This window comes from Cynoglossus semilaevis, chromosome 5 (assembly GCF_000523025.1).
Source record: "Cynoglossus semilaevis isolate Cse_v1.0 chromosome 5, Cse_v1.0, whole genome shotgun sequence".
Classification (NCBI taxonomy): domain Eukaryota; kingdom Metazoa; phylum Chordata; class Actinopteri; order Pleuronectiformes; family Cynoglossidae; genus Cynoglossus; species Cynoglossus semilaevis.
In genome coordinates this window covers 18125255-18145652 of record NC_024311.1, presented here as the reverse complement: position 1 = coordinate 18145652, position 20398 = coordinate 18125255, and the positions used below count along the sequence as shown (strand labels likewise).

General features: G+C 39.8%; 2 protein-coding genes across 4 annotated transcripts; one reads left to right on the top strand and one right to left on the bottom strand.

The window, feature by feature from the left end:
- Positions 1-1098: 1098 nt before the first annotated feature.
- Positions 1099-4119, bottom strand: LOC103379388 (gonadotropin-releasing hormone II receptor-like). The gene is made up of 4 exons (XM_008310924.3): positions 3967-4119; positions 2784-3304; positions 1884-2088; positions 1099-1794 (listed from the first exon to the last, which is right to left on the bottom strand). Coding segments are annotated over exons 1-4 (1218 nt in total). The 5' UTR covers positions 3968-4119; the 3' UTR covers positions 1099-1303.
- A 3809-nt stretch (positions 4120-7928) lies between these two features.
- On the top strand, positions 7929-17026 carry sppl2a (signal peptide peptidase like 2A). Of its 3 annotated transcripts, XM_008310903.3 has the most exons (17): positions 7929-8146; positions 9369-9479; positions 9670-9852; positions 10535-10624; positions 10715-10848; positions 10932-11086; positions 11184-11280; positions 11411-11512; positions 11697-11778; positions 11859-11933; positions 12164-12220; positions 12798-12851; positions 13310-13409; positions 13756-13836; positions 14397-14557; positions 15965-15998; positions 16570-17026. In XM_008310903.3, exons 1-17 carry the CDS (start codon positions 8084-8086, stop codon positions 16608-16610), a joined length of 1620 nt encoding a protein of 539 aa, XP_008309125.2. In that variant the 5' UTR covers positions 7929-8083; the 3' UTR covers positions 16611-17026. The 3 variants fall into 3 exon arrangements, with proteins under 3 accessions (XP_008309125.2, XP_016888010.2, XP_024911179.1); XM_017032521.2 differs by lacking the exon at positions 12798-12851; XM_025055411.1 differs by lacking the exon at positions 15965-15998 and having other exon boundaries at positions 7930-8146.
- The last annotated feature ends 3372 nt before the right edge of the window (positions 17027-20398 follow it).

The following is a 20398-nucleotide window of genomic DNA, read 5'->3' as shown; positions in this document are numbered from 1 at the left end:
ATCACAGACTCACGGTGAATATGGTTTTTTTTTTCATTCCACACTCATGACTCATCATCACTGATGACCGGAGCCGTCCAACCCTCAGGAACTCACGTCGATGTGACACAGGCATGTGTGTGTGTGTGTGTGTGTGTGTGTGTGTGTAACAGAGCTGCACACAAATCACAGCATTTCTATGCAGCACAACTTTGCACATTAACAAGTGCTGCTGTCGGTCTCGTCACGCTGGGTTTGGGTTGAAATTGTCCTTTAAGTGTCGGGGGTTTGAGTCTAAATCGACGGAAAAGAGAAACTGATTCTATTGATTATCTTTAATCCAAGAAAAACAACGAGTTACACATTTACAGAGAACATAAACGTCACCTCTGACTTCTCTCTCTCTCTCTGCGTCAACAGTGGCCACAGCAGCAGTGAAGGTTCACGTCTGATTTGGCTCAGTGTTGTGCCTGGTCGCCTGACAGTAGATGGAGTCAAACCAACAGGACAGAAATAATTACAATGAATGAGGAGGTTTTTTTATATCAATAAGAACAAAGGATCTCACACATCAAAGGATGACACTGAATTAATTAAAATCCTAAAAATAAAAAAATATAGAAAAGTCCTGCTGCTGTATTTACAGTCAAATCTGATTAATAATCTCTGTAAACATTTCCTGAGGTTTTTTCAGTCTTAATTCAGATTTTTTTTTTTTTGTAAAAGTCAATGATGTAAATGAATGTTTCTGTTGGAGGAATATAAACAACAAATCAAAACCACATTTCTGTGTGCACATTATCAGGGAACAAACCTTAAACACCAAAGGAGCCATATTTATAATTTTACCATTAGATACAATTTAACCAGGAGCTGCAAACAGATCTGGACCAATCAGATGACGGCAGAGTCGTTGTTATTTATCCTTAAAGAAAGACACAAAATGTCAAATCTCTACAGACAGACAGCAGTAATCAATACTTCGTAGGCCTCATCCAATCACCAACAGTTACCTCAAGTAAAACATACACTCCTGACTTTGATGTTGTTTAGCTGTTAGCAAGAAAGTTGAAGATTCACATTTGTAAGAAGCCTCGTCCCACAGTCCAGTGTGTGTGTGTGTGTGTGTGTGTGTGTGTGTGTGTGTGTGTGTGTGGTCTACTGACTATTTCACATCCACAAACCCCACAGCTGGTCTTACACTTAGACTGAGGAGCTACAGCTGGGCTCTGGAGCCACAGGTTGCACCTCCCTGGTGGAGATTGTCAGAGTAATGGTGAACATCATGTCATTTTCTTCAGGACTCTACGGCGAGACGTTCTCCTCAGCTCATGGAGCGGCACTGGTTCAGATCTGTTTCCGTGTTGTTGTTTGAAAATAAGAGGCTGTCCGCTGACGTCGTCCCGTCTCTGGTGCCGTTCTCACGGCAGTTCGCTTCTCTCTTCAGCGGTATGAAGTTTGAAGCTAACGTGAACGATCCAGTGGTGACAGTGTTGGTTTCCGGGGCAGTTGTTTTGGGGGCGTTACGATAATACCTGCGCAGTCCCTTCCGGAAGTCGATGGTGAACAGGCCGTAGATGATTGGGTCCAGACAGGCGTTGACCAGACCAAAGATGAACATGATGTGGGTCAGAGAGTGGGAGACCTTACCCTCCAGGTCGTCAGGAAAGAACCAGTGCCACAGACCCAGCAGGTAGTAGGGGGTCCAGCAGACGATGAAAGACACCACGATCACCATACTCATCTTGAACGTTCTCATGCGAGCTCTGGGGATGTTGTTCTTAGAACGTCGCAGATGCACTTCACTGGAGGGCACTGTCGGAGGGACAGGAGAACAACAGACAAATCATCTGCAGCTCTGAGCTGACACACGTTTGAGTCGGTGACCCAGGGGTCAAACTTACACTTGTCTGTTTTCAGTCTTTTGGTGATTTCACAGAAGATCCTGGTGTAACAGGTGATCATGATGACCAGCGGCAGCAGGAACAGGCAGCTGAAGGTGAACATGTTGTAGGCCGTTTCATGCCAGTGAAGGACGAAGCTTCCATGTGTGGTGCACTGAGTGAAGTCTTCTGGATGAATGATGGTGACCACGTGGAAAAGAAAGAGCTGCGGTTGGAGAAGAACCAGGTTTGGAAACCAATCATTAAAACAGTTTTTGTTGGTATGACTGTGAGTGTAATTCAGTAACGTCTGTAACACTGCCCTCTGTCTGGATCTGTTTCCTTTTTCTATGATGAACATCAGAATGAACTCTCACTCTCTGCTTCATCAGAGCCTGAAGTTTTTTTTTTCACTCCGTCTCCAGTGACATATGTTAAAAATATTAAAAGGAGCCAAAGGGCAATCAGACAAATGTCAGCTTTACCAAGAAGCTGTTACCATGGTGATGACCAGAGGGGTCTGGAGACACACATCCTGGAACGTGTTGTAAAGCTGTTACCATGGTGATGACCAGAGGCGTCTGGAGCCACACATCCTGGAACGTGTTGTAGGAGCAGAGTTTTAGAGGCATCTTTCATGGTTTTCATGTATTTTATTACACTTTAAAGCATATATAAAAAAATTAAAGGTCAATCTTTTTGTAGCTAAAGAATGCTTACATTTAACTGTTATTTATTTGTAAAATCTTTGTCTTCCACATATGAATCAGTCTACAGTTCCTCACAGCTGCGTCCGTCGTCTTGTCTTATGCAGTAAGTTTTGACGCTCAGAACTTTTTTTCACACAGCCTATTGTCTAGTAACGTGGTTTGATGTGGTCAGTTCTGACCCCGTGTTGTTATCAGGGTGAAGGTTTTTTACCTGAGGGACTGAGAGCACAAAACTCATGGCCCAGGCCACAGACAGCATGACCCTGTTCCTCCTCTTGGCCTCGTTGATAGCCAGAGGGTTGAGGATAGCCGACTGTCTGTCCAGGCTGATGACCACGGTGACAAATGCACAGGAGTACATGGCCTGCAGCTTCAGAAACATCAGCAGCCTGCAGGCTAAGTCTCCAGCCAGCCACTGAACCGTGATGTTCCAGATCGCATCCACGGGCATCACGACGAAGGTCACGAGAAGGTCGGCCACCGTCAGGTTGATTATCAGCACTCTGACGTGGGATTTGCGTTTCCCGTCGATGTGCGCCGCCCACAACACGGCCATGTTGCAGGAGGCAGACGTGAGGCACAGGATGGAGGTAATGACCACTCTGACTTTGGCTGCTGTGGTGAAGGTGGGCAGCTGCACGGTGTCGCCCCCTACTGTCCAGTTGGAGGGCGGAGAGGAGCCGTTGCAGCTGTAGTTCAGTTGGTGGTCGGTTGTCAGGTGATACACGGTCACTGTGGAGTCAACGGTTGACACAGGAAGACGAGTTAACTGGAGTGAAAACCACTGGAAATGATTCTGCTGCTGGATGTGGATGAGTCAGAGGCCGTGAAGTGGTCATGGAGATATTATCTGATGTGTGTGTCCGTTTGGTTGTTAATTTATTTTACACTTGGATGCAAGTGAAGCATAATGTTCAACAGCATCTGTTCTAATCTCTGTAAGAAGACGCCAACAGGAAGTGGACTCATCTGTCAGGTTTATCAGTACAGCTCACTGTAGTATAGTGTACTAGTATCCTAGTATACTCTGGTTGATAACCGTAGTAGTATTTTATAAGATTATTATCTTCATTAAATGTGTTGACAGATGGCTTCATCAAAAATTACTTAAATTCACAGCATTTGATCAATTTATCATGAACTTAAAACAAAATAAAAACACCCTGAAAAATGATACAGAACAACTGACAATAACAATAACAATAACAATAACAATAACAATAACAATAATAATAATAATAATAATAATAATAACAATAATAACCACAGCTATCATTAGAATCATAATAATTAGAGGTTACACTCATTGCCTACTCTAACTGTTCTACACTGGTGACATCAAGTGACTAAAGTGTCAACAGCAGCAACAGATGAACACATTTACATTCACTCACTTCTGTGTGCGATGAGACGCCGTCAGATCAGGAGTGAAGAAGAGAGAAGATGAACCTGTGGTCAGACAGTCCTCTCCATGTGTCCACCTCTGAGCTCGTCTACTCGTCCACTGTGTCCACTGCACACGTGTCTCCTCATCTACACCATCATCATCACAGTCACATCGTACTAAGGAAACCCAGTGGGTGTGTTCGAGAGGAGAGGAGGGAGAAGAGGAAAGGAAGAAAAATAAGAAATGAAAAAGCAACATTGAAAAGGAAAAAGACAAGTATTAAAACAAATGAAGAAAATATATGAAAGAAGAAAAAAAAGAAAAATAACTGAAAATATAAAGGAAACGAAAAGATTCATGAAGTCAAAGTAAAATGACCAGTTTTATCTCTGATTTCCCTCCTTCTCTGAACGTCTTTCGTTTTGAATTCTCTGACTAATTTCAGTTTTTCAGCTCCTGTGTGTCTCACCAAGATGTGAAAAAGAAAACAGCACATATATTTTCGACGTCCATTCCGACGGCAGCGTTCCTCGTTAAAAAGAACAATCTTTACTTTGTTTTGGGGGAGTATAACGATGATTCTGTGCTGAGTTTCCATGGAAATGTGTTGTTTCAGGTTCATCATGGGTCACAGTCAGAGGAGAGGAGGTGACAGGGATTCATTAAAGCATTCTTTCAGCCTTCAGCCTCACATACCTCTGCCTGATCCTTCTCACTTTACAGAGAAACATGAAAAACACAATCACGCCACAGTGATTACGGAACCTCGCGGTCGTGAAAGCGTTGGTTGGTGAAGATCTGCCAACGTGGTGGGAGCAGAGCTAGGACTCAGCAGGGTTAATTATCCCACACTATTACATTGTTGATTATAATAACTTGTCAATGTCAAGCTGAGTTTTCTATATGCTACACTGCAGTCACTCAAAGAGGATTCTATTTGTGTGCACATATTCATTTCTTTATGTTGTTTTCAACAAGCTTTTTGTATTTCTTCCATATTTTGTGTATTTTGTGTATATACAGTATATATATTTCTGTGTTTGTTGGTTCAACCTCAGGCTCATATGTTTATGATCATCTGTCAAATCATTGGATAATAACACAGAGTTCTTTATTACTGCAGTAACACAACACTATGTCTCAGCTTTGAAAAATGTTTTTAAGTAATAGTTTGTGTGTGTGTGTGTGTGTGTGTGTGGTGAGTCACAGTCAGACATACAGTACAGTATATCCACTGAATACGTCCTTAAACCTCCTGGTGTTTGTGATCAGATTTACAGGGTTGGGTTGAACCCAGTGTACGGACATCAACAACAATATTATTTTAAATTAAATCAAATATGTGACGACGACATCAGAGGTGCACTGTAACAACATAAATATGTGACGACGACATCAGAGGTGCACTGTAACAACATAAATATGTGACGACGACATCAGAGGTGCACTGTAACAACATAAATATCAGGCTTTTCACCCAACATGAGAGGCAGCTTTCACACGTGATTCTTTTCATGCTCTCATGGTTTAAAGTTTACGGTCGGTTTGTAGTCGTATGAAGGGCGAGGCTGTGGATCAGTGGAGGGCCAGTTGAACTTACACCCAGTGACTTTTAGTCAAAGTCTAAAAGTTAAAGTTATAGTCTCTAGATTTGTTTCTGATTTCAGTTTTTGAACAATTCTCTCAATCTTGAGTGACAAGGTGAAGTGTGAAGACCTGCTGATCGACCGCCGCCTCATCAGTGAAGGGTAAGGTATGCACTGATACTTTATCTTTATTGAAATACTCAAATACTCCAAAACCTGGCCGTTACTGTGTAGCAGCTTTGACTACTGTCCACCAATCAGCAAAGGTGTTCATTTTCCTCCGTCACTGCCCTGATACTGTGGAGTGGTTTCTTTATTATCGACTTTAACAGAAGCTTCTCACACAGTCCAAGGATACGCTCTCTGGGAACTGGGACTGGTTTCAGCTCCTCATATCCTTCCTAAAAATGAAGGATCCATTTAGAGGAAAAGCTTTGATTTTTAACGAAGCAATAAAAATAGTGGTCAATACTTTACATACTGGAGGAAAAGTTATAGAGCAATAATTATGAGGTAAATCATCAACGTTCAGTCTGTTTTATTTTGGAGTAAAGTCAATGAACATTATGTCCTTTTTCATCCACAGCCCTTATGACATGTTACTGGATCTGTTTTGATTTTTTTAATGGACCGATTTCCTTGGTTTTGGTTTACACACACACACACACACACACACACACACACGTTTGTATGCGTTGTTCCGGTTAGGCCCCGGGAAGTAGAGGAACACAATGACCCAAATCATGGTGTTAATGTCGACCTGGTCTCCCTGATTCAGAGAAAATGATGTCACTGCACAATCCAGATCCATCAGTTCAGGCTCAGTCTATCTGGATGTGGTAGATCTAGATAGATCTAAGATCTAGATCTAAGATCTAGATCGTTTTGTACAGTTCATCTAAGATCTAAGATCTAGATCTAGATGTCATGTTGAGTGTGGTTTTGTACAGTTTATCATTCAGTTGTACAGCTGAGATTAGATTAGATTAGATTAGATTAGATTAGATTAGATTGTATAGAACTCACCTTCTACTACGTAATACTTCTCAGGGTGAAGGGGAGCTGGGAATAACAGGGACAGGTGTAATATGTAAAACCAACGTTTCACTCACAGTTATACTTGAAGTTAATTTATTTTCTCTAGTTTCTCTAGTAAATCTTTTATATTTTTGCTCTGTGGGATTGGCCATAGCAGAGAAAAAGATTAGCTAAAAATGTATTATTTTTTATTTAATTTAAAAAGCTTTTTTTATATCTTTTCAACCAATCATTCAGACAGATTAAATTATTATATGATAGTATATTTTGAGTGTATTTTGTGTATATTTAGTCGGTTTTCAGTATTTTTTTAAAACATATTTGAACGTGTTTTTTTGTTCAAGCCACTCCACATCCTTCGTTTTAAGGTAACATAAAACGCTACAGTATATTAGATTACTGTTGCTAACCAACCACCGAACGTTCTGTTTACAAAATGGTCATTGATTGCACAACAGTGCCGCCTGCAGGATACTTAAGGAAACGCGTAAAGATAAAAATAGAGTGGTTCCTGCAAATACCACAAATCATTTTATGAACTGTTTGGATTTGATAAGAAAGCTCCTCATATTAGTGTCATGTCAGTGCGTGGTTATCTATGGTACTGATGTTTCTTAGTCTGACTAAAATATTTTATGATAAAAGCAGGATTCATTTGGCTTCTATAATTGTTTTTTGTCCGACTTAACAATACATGGTTTCCATTAGGTGTTCATTCTTATCCCGCATTAAAGCTCAAAGAATTACGTCCCAAATATCCTGAAGAAGGACGCAATGAAGAAACTTTTATATATAAATTTTATTTTTAACCAAAAACACCACAGCTCTGTGTGTGTGTTCGCTGCTGTTCAACCTGGATGTGAGCCCAGAGACACAGGGTTGACAAATACAGAGTGAACAGATTAGTTTCAGTTGGTCTCTGCAACAAGTGTCACCACAGTAGGAATTCCCACAGGTATTTGGCACAGTTTTCTACAACTTTCTACTTTTTTTAGTAATAATAATTGATTTATCCAGTGTTTACATGTGGTATTTGCTGATCCTCCTCCAATCCTGTGAGAAAAGAGCACAGACTGTCGTAGTTGTATTAATGTTCTATGATATTCAACAGTAAAACATACAAAACTCTATTTAAACGGGTTGTTCAGTGGATTTATGATGGTTTATATATTTCACCGCTTTTATATTATATTATATTATAATATATAACGATTTCCGGTCAACAGATTTTTCCATTTTGACACATTTGACATATTATTTTCAACATTTATATGACATTTACAGCGTCTGTTAAAAAAAAAAAAAAAAACACTCGTCGCGATTATAAATGCACGTATGACGTGACGCTAAATCAGTTCGTCACGAGGAACCATCCCGGAAGTGCGCGGCTAAACAACTGACATGTACAGGAGAGAAACTTGGCGAAAGAAAAAGTAGCTTCGCGAGACACAATCTCGAGTATCTCCGTGTTATTGGACCGTATGTTGGTCTGGGGCGAATATGAACATAATGGAGTCATCACTGAGAATTATCACTTTGTCGCTCATTCTTTTCATAACTCAGGTAAGAGTTGGAGAACAACGACCGAGGCGTCTGTCTGTGCGCATGTGTGTGAACAAGGTTTTCCGCTGAGTTAACGTCGAAAATGTGCCACCAGATTTACGGTTAACGTAGTTAATAAGTGGTGATTTATCTCCAGGAAGTGTCGCGTTAACCTGGGACTAATGAGGAAACTAAGGAGTAGCACAACCACCGTGCTAATGCTAAGTCATGTGTTGGCCTTCGCTAAAAAAATTTTCAGATCGTTACATTCTAACATGACATGTAAATAAAATTGTGATTTTACTGTAACTGTTAAAATATACCAAGGATTTAACGTGATATGAAAATGTCTCTTATCAGAATAGTTTGTACACATTATGAATTTACAGTAAATCAAAGGCTGATGATGAACGAACCGACCTTTTGGTCTAAAACTTTAACTCCTTTATTAATTATATTAACTTGCGTGCTTCACTCGAACTGTTGGTATAGACCGAGGTCGACCAGTTTGTTACATCCCATTTTTTAGTTCATACTAAAGTTGTGTTCTTTGTTTCAGAAATGGAAATGTATGCCGACGTTTGTTGTAAAAATGAGAAGTAATAAAGTAATATAGAAGATAAAAGAAAACACACAGTCAGACATTTGGTAATAAAAGTGTGTTATAGTGCAAGAGGAATGTGCAGACCCTGAATTTATTATTAACTTATATTAACTATATTAAAAAAGTGTGTTATAGTGCAAGAGGAATGTGCAGATTTACTCCATGGTTAGTTAGTTAGTTAGTTAGTTAGTTAGTTAGTTAGTTAGTGTTGGTCGGAGGGGATGTGAAGCATATGTGCGTGTTAACAAGTTTAGTCAACCTACAAATTGAGGAATCTCCGAAAATATTATTTCATTAGTTGAAAAAAACCCAATGTGTTTGTTGAATTAACATTTCTTTTTTTAAAAGCACAAGATACAGTGTATTAAGTAAAAAAAGAAAAGGAAAGTAGAACAGAAACCAAACAGAAAACTGCTCTGGAAAACCATAGTGGGTAAAAGAGATCTGTGGTTGGGTATAATGTTCCTGACTAACTGATTTGAATTGGGTGGTTTTTTGTTTTGTTTTGTTTTTTTGGGGGGTTTAATAACTCAGTTGTCATATTCTGGTGGTGAGTAATATTTAGTGCCCAGTTGGTGTAATTTTATGTATCCATTTCAAGTAGTGCAAACTTTTTTTTTCTTTTTCCATTTCCATTAGATAAAATGCCAAGAAGCAATTCTTCGTATTTCAAATGAAGATAGAAACCAGGAATACTGCATCGTCCACAATCACTCCTGGACCCCACTGGAAGAAAACCCTCGCTCTGCTGTGAGTTTCTCTTACTGTTGGATTCTACGGCTGTGAATCAGTAGCAAACCTTCTGAAACATTTCTTTTTTCTTTTTTTTTTTAATTCTTTCCCTCTACTTTATTGTATTTGTCCAACACTATGTCACATCTTGATAAAACAAATATTGAATTAAAAGTTAACCCTTGTCAAATGTTGTTCTCTGTTCCAGCCACAGTACCCACTGGTGAACATGATCTCCACTCGGCTGTGTGACGGCTCTGGGTTCCAACCAGATTTGTTCAAGGGCAAAGCTGTAGTTGTGATGAGAGGAGAGTGTAATTTCAGTCAAAAAGCCATTGTTGCCCAGATACTCGGAGCCACCAGTTTGCTGATTGCCAGCAACACATCACTGGTAGGAAGATGAACATGAAACTGTGGTTTCTTAATGGTTCATAAGAAGAAAAACAAATTTTAAACCTCTTAGTTTTAATCATTTACAATATAATTGATTTTGTTTAAAAAAAAGTTTTATGACTTGGTTCATCCCACGGAAAAGTGTGGTTGTCGTCTGAGTCAGAGTTCAATGTTGTTGTTAACATAAATCTAACAGTTTGTCTCTTCCACCTTCTCTAATGACTGACTTTGTTCGAGTGGAACATGACTGTTACAAATACAGAAGTGATCCAGGAAGTGACAAACCAGTGATTTACACCAGGCAGTTTCTATAACAAATATAGATGTCGTGGAGACAGTGGAGTCACAGCCACACATGTTGTTTTGTTCTTTTGGTCTTGCTTTAAGATACCATTTCTTGTGACATAATGGAAGCGTAGTTTTGCGTATACGGCTGTATATTTAAATAGTTAGGCGTGCTTCTGTCAACAGCAATTAGTTACTTACACAACCAAGTTAAACTTTAACTGTGAGTTTTTCATTACTCTTTTAGCTAACTTGAGTTTGACATCTAAATGTCATGTGGCTGAAACCAAAGGTATATCCTAACAGAGTTTCTAACAACGACCATTTCTACAGTTTTGCATAAATGTATTTATAAACATCCAGCATACGTTTTCTCTCCTGCTTTGTTTTGTCAGATAACTCCCAGCGCCAATGCCTCAGAGTATGCAAAGGTCCACATCCCCCTGGCTCTTATGAGGTACAGGGACATCATGGAGGCGCAGCAGGTCAGATAATCACTCACGTGTTTATATGTTCAGTAGAGATTTGCGAAATCCCAGTTACAAATGTTCATTTGATGCATCTGGTATCCTCAGATTTTTGGTGAAGAGATGCTGGTGCAGATGTACGCTCCACCAGTGTCAAAGATTGATCCAAGCATCTTTGTCATTCTACTGATCGCCATTGTCACCGTTTCTTTGGGCGGCTGCTGGAGTGGAGCCTGTGAAAGGTGTGGTTTATGTACTGTGTTAGAAACGTCCAACCTTTGGTGGGAAAATTATACCGAAATGCCATTAATTTTCTATCTGACAGAGAGCGGTTGCAAAGTGGTGGCAGTGGTGCAGGAAGTGGAGAGAACAAGGGAGACGGTGGAGATCTGTTTCTCTACTCTCCTCTGAAAGTGGTCATCTTTGTGGCCATGATGTGTGGGATGCTGGTGCTCATGTACTTCTTTTACAGTGTCCTTGGTGAGTGGGGACAACAACAGTACAACAGTGCTAGAGTGTTTGAAGGGGTGGTGCTTTATCATGTTTGGTTTTTCTTCTTTTGTTTTTATCTCTACAGTTTATGTCATCATTGCCATCTTCTGCATGGCTTCTGCATCTGCGTTATTCAGCTGTTTCGATGCAGTGCTGGATAAACTTGGCTGTGGAACTGTAAAGTATGACTGACTTTCCTTCTCTGAAACCTCTGACACCAAACAGTAGAAACAGAAATAGTTAATTGTTTGTGGCTGTTTTTTTTTTTTTTTTTTTTTTTTTTGATTTGTTTTTTTTTTTTTTTTGTTCTAGCTTTACGATACGAAGTTGGAATTTGTCTTTGAGGTCTCTCATATTGGCTGCTATCTGCATCAGCATCTCTGTGGTGTGGGGTGTCTACAGAAATGAAGACAGGTATTGTTGGTGCTCTACAAAAACTCACAACCAAAAGTTTAGTTCTTATCTACACTAAAACTATGGATTTATTTTTACCAAATGTTATGAATTGAGGCTTCGATTCCCGTGGGCTTGTTTATAAATGTGACTTATCTCGTATCCGTGTCTCGTGCACAGTTTAAGGAGTTCCATGTCTTTACAGGTGGATCTGGATCCTGCAGGACCTTCTCGGCGTTGCCTTCTGCCTTAATTTCATGAAAACGATTTCTTTGTCCAATTTCAAGGTAGCCATGTTTTGCCATAAGTATCTTTTTTTTGTGGTGAGTTTTTTGTTTTTGGTGTGACTTTATTCTACTACTTACAGATCTGTGTGATCCTGCTCACCCTTCTGCTTGTCTATGACGTCTTCTTCGTTTTCATTACTCCTTTCTTCACAAAGGTATGTGTGTCCTCCCTGGGGCTCAGTGTTTGTTTGACAAACACGTTTTTCCCCATGCTCAAATTTCACTAGAAAAACAGTAGTTAGCATCACACTCTAGTTAGTTAATGCTAAGTGAATAAGTAAGTAAGTAACTTTTTTGTTTCAAATGCTTTTAATATTCATTAGAAGAAACGGTTGAAGACATTTATATTTTTTTTAAAGTTGGAAATTTTCCTCTTTGTCAACAGAATGGCGTCAGCATCATGGTTCAGGTTGCACTCGGTCCTGATGCATCTGGGGAAAGGGTACATTTTCTTTATTTTTTTATTTGTGATTGTTCTAAATTATTACCTTTACCCTGTGCTTTCAGCCAGAACAATGGTGTTTACAGTTTTTACTTTGAAATTAAAACTGTCCTCCTAAGAACTCCCTGAAATGGGGACAAAGGAGGAATGGAATAAGATATTGAGATAATTAGAAGACAGTGTTTTACAATAATCTTAGGAAACCAAATTAGATCACACTCAGAGCGACACTTTTGCTACGCTGGGGAGAAAAAAATGGCAGAGGCGTCAAAGGACTGAGAAAAACGGAGAGATGATGGTGGGAGTAAGCTGGAGCAGAGAAATATTAATACATTCTCAAATTAAATGTTACAGATGTAGAAACAAATTTATAAGTGAGGTTAGATGTAAAAAAAATGTGTTGTTTTAGATTTTATGGGCATTAAATAACATTCATAAAATGGGAAGAATTCCTGGTAGAATAAGTGGAATTAAAGTGTCTGATCTTTTTACTGCCACCGTTGATTATTGATGACCTGAGGGAACTGATAGACTAAATGACTAACTCTATGCTGGGGTTTGGGGTATTTTGTCTTAGACACAAGGTAACATGGTGGAGATCCCTGCCGAACCCCAACCTCCCTCTGAGAAAGTAAGGCCTGACTTATTACCTGTCCACTTACAGGGGTCGAGGGTTCGATTCACCTTTTCTGTTAAGAGAAGCCTGTGTCTGTACCTGGCCTGAATAATGGGGTCCAAATCAAGAATGTGGTTGAATATTTGAAAGTGTCTATGTGTAAACTTATATATGTACATATATATACAGTATTTATACATATATGTCTGTGTATATATATTATACACATGTATATATCTTTGTACTTTATATATTTATGTATATTTAAAGTACTCTTATTAGGAAATGTTTGGCTTGAATTTTTTTTCAACAAGTTAGACTTGTACTTTCTGCTCTTTACACACTTCTCATGGATATTTTCTCGCTTTGAAAATGTGATTAATCATTGGGTTGTGGAGCCAGATACAGTCACATAAGGAGATCAGATCAGTGTGTGTGTGTCACTCACACCCAGCGTCTGTTGTGTTTCCCAGCTGCCAGTTGTGATGCGTGTCCCCCGGCTCTCGGCCTGGGCCCAAAACCTTTGTGCGATGCAGTTCTCGATCCTGGGTTATGGAGACATCATTGTTCCAGGTTAGACTTGTGCCGTGACGCAACGTGCATTTCTCACCTGGGCCGTCAGTGCAGCCTGTCTGAAGAAATTCACATCTTAACACTGTCATTATGTCTATAACAACCATCCGTAGTATGTTGCTGCAGTTGGTATAAACAAACGAGTTTGAAGCTAATGTATTTATGGATATTCATCTACTGTGGCTTTAAAATAAGGAAGCAGGAAAACATCTTCCTCCTACACAATAATAATAACAATTGCAGCTGTTCTTTATGCCAAGGATGTGTCCAGTGATTTGATCATCAGGTCTCTGTGATGGTGGTGCTGTAAGACAGCTGTTGATGGGGTCGTTGTCTCTGTTTGCAGGTCTTCTTGTAGCTTACTGCAGCAGGTTTGATGTTTGGATCAACAGCAGCAGGAAGATCTACCTCATCAGCTGCTGCACAGGTATCAGACATCTAAACAGTCCTATCAGCGACAGACATTTACAGACCTTTTCACACTCGGCTCCACCCCAGCTAAGACCTGTTTTTCAGGCACACTACAGACAGAGCTGCATTTTGAATGCTGGTCAGTCAGGTTTCTTGTGATTGTCACAAAAACCTTCTTTGCTGGACCATGTACGCTTTAAAATAAAAACATATAAACTAGAAGAAAAGATTTTTAACCAGATTAATCTCAGGGAGCTGTGGATTATTGGAGTAATTATATGATCATAATTCAACTTCTCACCTGAAGTTTAAAGGTCCACTTTGGTATCTTAAGCACACGTGGTGTGTGTTAATGTGTATCGGACTAATGATAAGTGGATGGAAGGTGACATTATTGGGTATCTTATGTAAGTATTTCTGCCCAGTCCTAATATTAACCTGCATATAAAATAGTTTTGTACAACACAGTACATATATTAGAAAGTCTTTAAAGATTCCTGCCTTAAATATATTGAATTTATCTTTTTAAACAGTTGTTTTAAATGCACGTTTGTTCTGTCTCTCTTCCGTTTGCAGCTTATCTGATGGGAATGATCCTGACGTTCATCGTCATGCTCCTGTCAGGGATGGGTCAGCCGGCTCTGTTGTACCTGGTGCCCTTCACTCTGATAACATCAACCGTGTTGGCTAAGTGCCGTGGAGAGTTGAAACAGTTCTGGACAGGAACCCCATATGAGGTGAGAGACATCAGAGTTGTTGCTGCTGCACAGGATGAGGAGACGGCGGTGAGGTGTAAGGTGACACGGATGCTTCCTTTGTGTTTCAAACATTCACTTCTTCACAACGTCTTTGTCAAAGTACTGTCAAATCAACACGGTGTTGTTGTACAACGGAGAATCGTGTCCACACTTGACATTATTGGTGTGTACATGCATATCGGCGTTGGTCAACTGTGAGCCTTAGAGTCTCAGTGACGTGGGTTGATCTCATAATTAACATGTTTAACTTCTCTCTGTTCATTCAAGTAAACCAGGAGGAACCTGTTTGAAACAGGACTGCAGGCCTTGGAGCAGAACCTTAGTAAGAGTATTAACACCCTGCTGTCGTGGTGTTCACAGATGACATCATTTACTGTTGACAGCATTCAGAAGCAATAGACATTAGTAAAGCAATAAAAGTAGTAATAATAAAAATAGCACATTATAAACTTACTTCAGAGTATTCCTACACAGGGTAGATAAACATTTTTCTTATGTTTTCTTTGAATTGAAAGAATATGCCTTTTTTTACAAAGTAAGTTTCTTGTAATGATTTTTTTAATAATAGATATAAAACATAATTTTGTCAATGCAGACAAAAAAATCCTGAGAGGATATACTTATCCATGGTTTATTTTTTAAAGCCATGGACAAGAGTTTGGTCAAATAAAAATAAAATCCATATATTAATCAATTTCTTTATTGTTTCCATCAGAGAATTCCTTCTTTGTAGAATCCTGGGGGATATCTTTCACACCAGGTCATAACCTGATTCTTTGTCTTGTTCAAGGAATTAAATCAAGTCCCTTTCAAATGTTCTTTTAGAATAAAAAAAAATAAGATAGAACAAGTTACAAAGCTTCAGTGATTTTAACTGTGTTTGGTTTTAAATGTCAGGTTTGTTCTGAATGCAAATTGATTTTTTTTTTTTTTTGAAGGACGCCATTGGGACGTGCCTAATTTAGTTGCAATGATGGCCGTTTGTCTTTATAACATTTTGTAGTAAGATGAATATTCTGAGTCTAAACCATTTGGAAATATTCTTTGAAGGCATGTCCAATTCTTTTTCACAATTGCTGTTTTTTTTTTTTCTTCCCTTCTTCACTGTCCCCACTGCTTTTCAGTGTCGCATCACTGCCTGACATGATAAGCTGCCATCTTGCTCCTAACTTGTTCTTACCTCCTCTTACACATTTAGGTATAAAATGTTCCATATAATAACAGAGTTGTCTTGAAAACTAACTGAATAATGAGACACATTTTTGTGACGTTACAGCAGGTTAGCACGAATGTTGCCGTCTTTAAAGACCACCGCAGTACAATACGTGTGAATACAGACAGTCAGCAGAAAAATATACACTTCTGATCTCACTTCATCTTCACCAGGTCTTGGACTCATCCAGGGAACCGCTGTTGTCAGGTGTGCTTCCCTCGAGCCCTGCTTCTTTCCTGTGCTTCTCTCCAGCCATTTGACAGCGTTTCTGCAGCGCCTTCTCATCTTTATCAACATTTTTGTTAAACCTTCTCTCTCGCTCTCTTTTCTAATATTTAACTGCGATTCCCAGGGTCAGAGATAAAATACAGAGAACTTCACTGTTATTGTATCAGCTGACCACTTGATGTCGCTAGTTCATTTAAAGTATACTCCCGAGGTAGACATTTGACGGAGTCCTGACATATTAACCCAATCATTTGTTTAGTTTGCAGTTTATTATTTTGTGATTCTTTTTCATCAACCATTATACTTTTTTTAAATTTAAAATTAGAAATGTTAACTCTGACTTTCATCCCCTGTGCAGTTACCAACATCTTTATGTTGTCCACTGCATGGTTTGCTTGCTCATTGTTGTGGCATGGAGTGTGTTATCTATGGGTTTTTCTTTTTGTAATTTGTTGACTCAGTCACTATTTTATATTTATTTTGCATCACACCAACTCTGATATTTTCTGACTACCAAAATTTAATGAGTTTTTTTTTTCTTTTCTTTTAGAGGGAAGACCTGACAGCGTCCTAGAAGGAGAGCGATGCTGACCTGAGGTGTTGGGCTGAAATGTTGTATACTTTTTTTAAACGTACATATTTTTATTACTATTTCAGTGTGAGGGAACCAAGGTGGTTCTTGATCAAAACATTCTAGAGACAGTAGGTAATTGTGATTGCTGTGAAAGAAGAAGATTAATGTTGGGTTTTTTGTTTTTGTTTTGTGATTTAAACATCTGTTTGCCTCATTTTGTAAAGACTTTGCCTTGATGATTGCAAACTACAAAATAAGAAAGCACTTTATAATTTAGCCTAACTGTTTGGGTCATCGTGGAAAGGGTGACGGTCACGGGTTTGAATTACTGGCAAATGAAAAACTTTTGACAACTGTTTTGGGATCTATCTGTAACGTGTTTATATCATGCTTTCATTGTCTTTTAATAAAATAATAAGGTCTACTTAATAAACTTTTGTGTTTCTTTTCAAGCTAGCCTGGGGGAAAAATATGGTGAATAAAATGTTGAATAATCCCTGTGTTCCTCGAAACCAGGAGTGTCAAATAATAATAACAATAAAAAATAATTTTAACATTTAATGGAACCTAAGCAAATGTTTTTAATAGAGCCCTCTCTCTCTCTCTGCCCTCACTGTGACGCATCTTTAACGGCAGAAGTGAATGGTTCTACAGACCAGGTCAAACACAGAGCACATGTGGCCGCTGGCTCCGCCTCGGCCACGTGATGCCCCACCGCTGGCTGAGTCAGCCGGCTCGTCACACCGCGTCAGTCTGGAGACGCACAATTATGAAAAAGCAACCTTCCGTAGAAGCTGCAGCCGAAGCGGATCTCTCTTACATCCATCGGGCTTTCCTTCTTCCACGGCTTACAGAGAGCACCGCCGATAGATGGATAAAAGCCACGACGCAGCTCTTCCTGAGTCTGAACGGTGAAGAGAATGGTAAGTCCTCGATATCATACTGCTGCTAGACCGCTGCCTCTCACTGGAGCTCCGGGCAAATTGGCTGCTGGAGGATCTCCGTGACTGGTCTGGTGGTGGTGGTGTTCGTGGAGTGAATGAAGCTCCGAGTCACTGCACGCTGCTTCGGTGTTCTCTGTCTGTCAGAAGCACAAATGAACGCACACAAACGGGCAACCGGATGGTGTTCGCGGGGCTAGCCGCTGAGCTACCTACTACTTCACCCGTGACACATTAGCGCCCGCCTGGAATCGCTCAAAACACACACATACATACGTACCCCACAACAGCTAGCTGGCTAAGGCTAATAGCTAATCGTAACCAAAGCTAACTAGCTGCTGTTAGCTTACCTTCCCTCCGCCGCTGTTCACCACAGCTAAAGTAACGTTCATCACAGCCACCGGGACAAAATGACACCGCTGTTTCACTCGTCCGACAGAGACACGTTGTCGGCGCCTGTTTCAAGTCAACGGCGGCGTGAGTGGCGGCCAGTCCCGTCTGTCGGGCGCTTTGTGTGAATCAGAAAGTTGACAGATGTTTAAATGTTGCCTGTACCACACCAGGTTTCAGTCAGGACCGTTGCTGTCTCTGCAGGAGACTTGTCTGTTTGTAAATTTGTCATTTTTTACCCTCCCTCCACGCAATAAGCTTGGTCTCCATTTTTCCCCTCAAGAATTTCCTGTCTAGTCTTGAGTAACAGGGTGGGTGGAAGGAGGAGAAGACATTCGGCCCAAAGTGAGTCAGCCTAAACAATGCTGTCACGACCTGTATACAAGCTACAGAATAACAAGTGTGACAGTTCAGGAGAGTGCTGAGAGTGTCAGTATAAAAAGGCTTAATTAAAAGGTGCAGTGTGCAGGAATTCACCAAAAATAAACCATACTATATAAACATAATCCCCTCAACTATTTTAATGAGCCACGAGAACTACAGTACATGGTTTTGTTTTAGCCATTATGAATGTCGGCTTCTGTTCTTTCTGTCCCTTTTATTTTTGAAAAAAATGATCCTGACGTGTGTGGGTGGGAATGTTTACCAGTGGCAAATAGACATCGTAAGTTCCAGAAACGGAGGATCGGATTGGTCTCGTCCAGGGCGAGACTGAATAATGTAAATGAAATTGTATTTATTCTGTGTTGCCAAACGCAACTAAACATTGCCGATGCATTAGCAACGTTTTCATACTGATAGGTGACAGTTGTTTTGTTGGAGTGTGTGTGTGTGTGTGTGGAGTCAAAGCACTTGAGCTGCAGTCACGTCAGGCCTTGAACAGGAGGTGGGTGTATTTGTAAAGTGAGATTGAATACTTAATGCATACTTTTCCTTTCAAAAACCTTTGATCATATTGATGCAGAATCTCCAATTTTAACAGTGTTTCAATTATTTATCTCTTTAAAGTGATACTTTTGCACTAATGTTTATCCACATCAAATGTTTTTGCTTTTCTCCAGCGGTAATGCCGAGCAGTCGGAGCCTGGCTTTTGTGAGAAACTGTCTTATTTCCCACAGTGTGGCCTCTGCTGCTCACACGCCCCAGCTCACCTCTGGATAAGGGATACTGTTATTGCTGAAACTGCCTGACGGTTCAGAGGGGACGGGGTTTGTCAAAGTAGTGGGTACGATTAGATTTGTGTCCCGAGGTATCGCAGCTTCATCGTTGCAAATAAGCGATTGTTACGTGTGAGCTGTTGATGTTGTGCTCTCCGAGCTGTGAGAAAATGGTTTACATCACTTATTTTGGCTCCTAAACAGTGTGTATTTAAAGCGAGACAGACAGAGAGAGAGAGAGAAAGGTCTGAAACTGGTTGTTTGTTGCAGTTTGCTGAGCCTGAGGTCTTTCTAAATGCCACTCACAGCCAAACGGACTCACGTGAGCCTCTTGTAGCTCCGTCCTCTCTCATGCAAAACTCCACCACCAAAACACTTTTTAAAAAATATTTTGTATTTATTTTATAACCTCAATATTTGCCGTTTAGTTATTTGTCAATAACAATGATGAACAATGTCTACTGACTTGACAACATCAATCATTAATTAAACAGACTTGGCTGGACTTTGCTAACACTGCTAACACATTTGTATTTTTGGTTCTATGGACGTTTAACATTGACTGATTTCAGTACAGTTACACCTGTAGTTCAGTCGTTGTTGTTTGTATTTTTGGTTCTATGGACGTTTAACGTTGACTGATTTCAGTACAATTACACCTGTAGTTCAGTCGTTGTTTTTATCAGTTGTTGCCAGATGTTCACAGGATGATAATACGGTTCATTCCACAGCTGCATCGAGGCACAGCACGGTATGAGTCTGTGCCTGTCTTTGTGCCGTGGGGCACGAGTGTGAGCGATCAGGAGAGTCAGCCGTCTCACACTTTGGTCTCATGACTCTGTGAACTGACTCTACTTGTGTTGCCCTCTTTCCCAGAAGCTTATCAGAATGATATATTGAACCCTCCTCTCATTGTTTCCACTTTTAATAGACCTTGATTTTTTTCAAACAACCATCAAAATAATTGCTGTATTGTTAGATTCCCAAGCAGAAAACAACACTTAGGTCTGTAAAAGTTTAATCGAAACCATGTTTGGACCTGTGTACTACAGGGCAGGTGGCCAAATTACACATCTGCAGATTTGGCAAAATGTTTTAATAATACAACAATTAAAATGAAGTCATTAGGGTCTGATGATTTGCTCATCAAGTGCCGTCATTTGAGGGAAGTTTTGTCAATATATATATATATATACTGTATATGATAATTATATTTTATAGTGTTAATTTGGTAATAATTATAATGATGCTGATAATACTAATAACATAGATAATCCATTGATTTGATAATAACCTAAACTACAAAGTTGATAGTT

Bases quoted from the DNA above. Each gene is read 5' to 3' on its own strand.
- LOC103379388 (XM_008310924.3), bottom strand. The intron at 2,089-2,783 runs GTAAAAAACCTT...CTCCAACCGCAG, and splicing joins TTGTGCTCTCAGTCCCTCAG to CTCTTTCTTTTCCACGTGGT. The intron at 1,795-1,883 runs GTAAGTTTGACC...TCCCTCCGACAG, and splicing joins AAGACTGAAAACAGACAAGT to TGCCCTCCAGTGAAGTGCAT.
- sppl2a (XM_008310903.3), top strand. From the start codon at position 8,084: ATGAACATAATGGAGTCATCACTGAGAATTATCACTTTGTCGCTCATT. The intron at 9,480-9,669 runs GTGAGTTTCTCT...TCTCTGTTCCAG, and splicing joins AAGAAAACCCTCGCTCTGCT to CCACAGTACCCACTGGTGAA. The intron at 11,934-12,163 runs GTATGTGTGTCC...CTTTGTCAACAG, and splicing joins TTACTCCTTTCTTCACAAAG to AATGGCGTCAGCATCATGGT.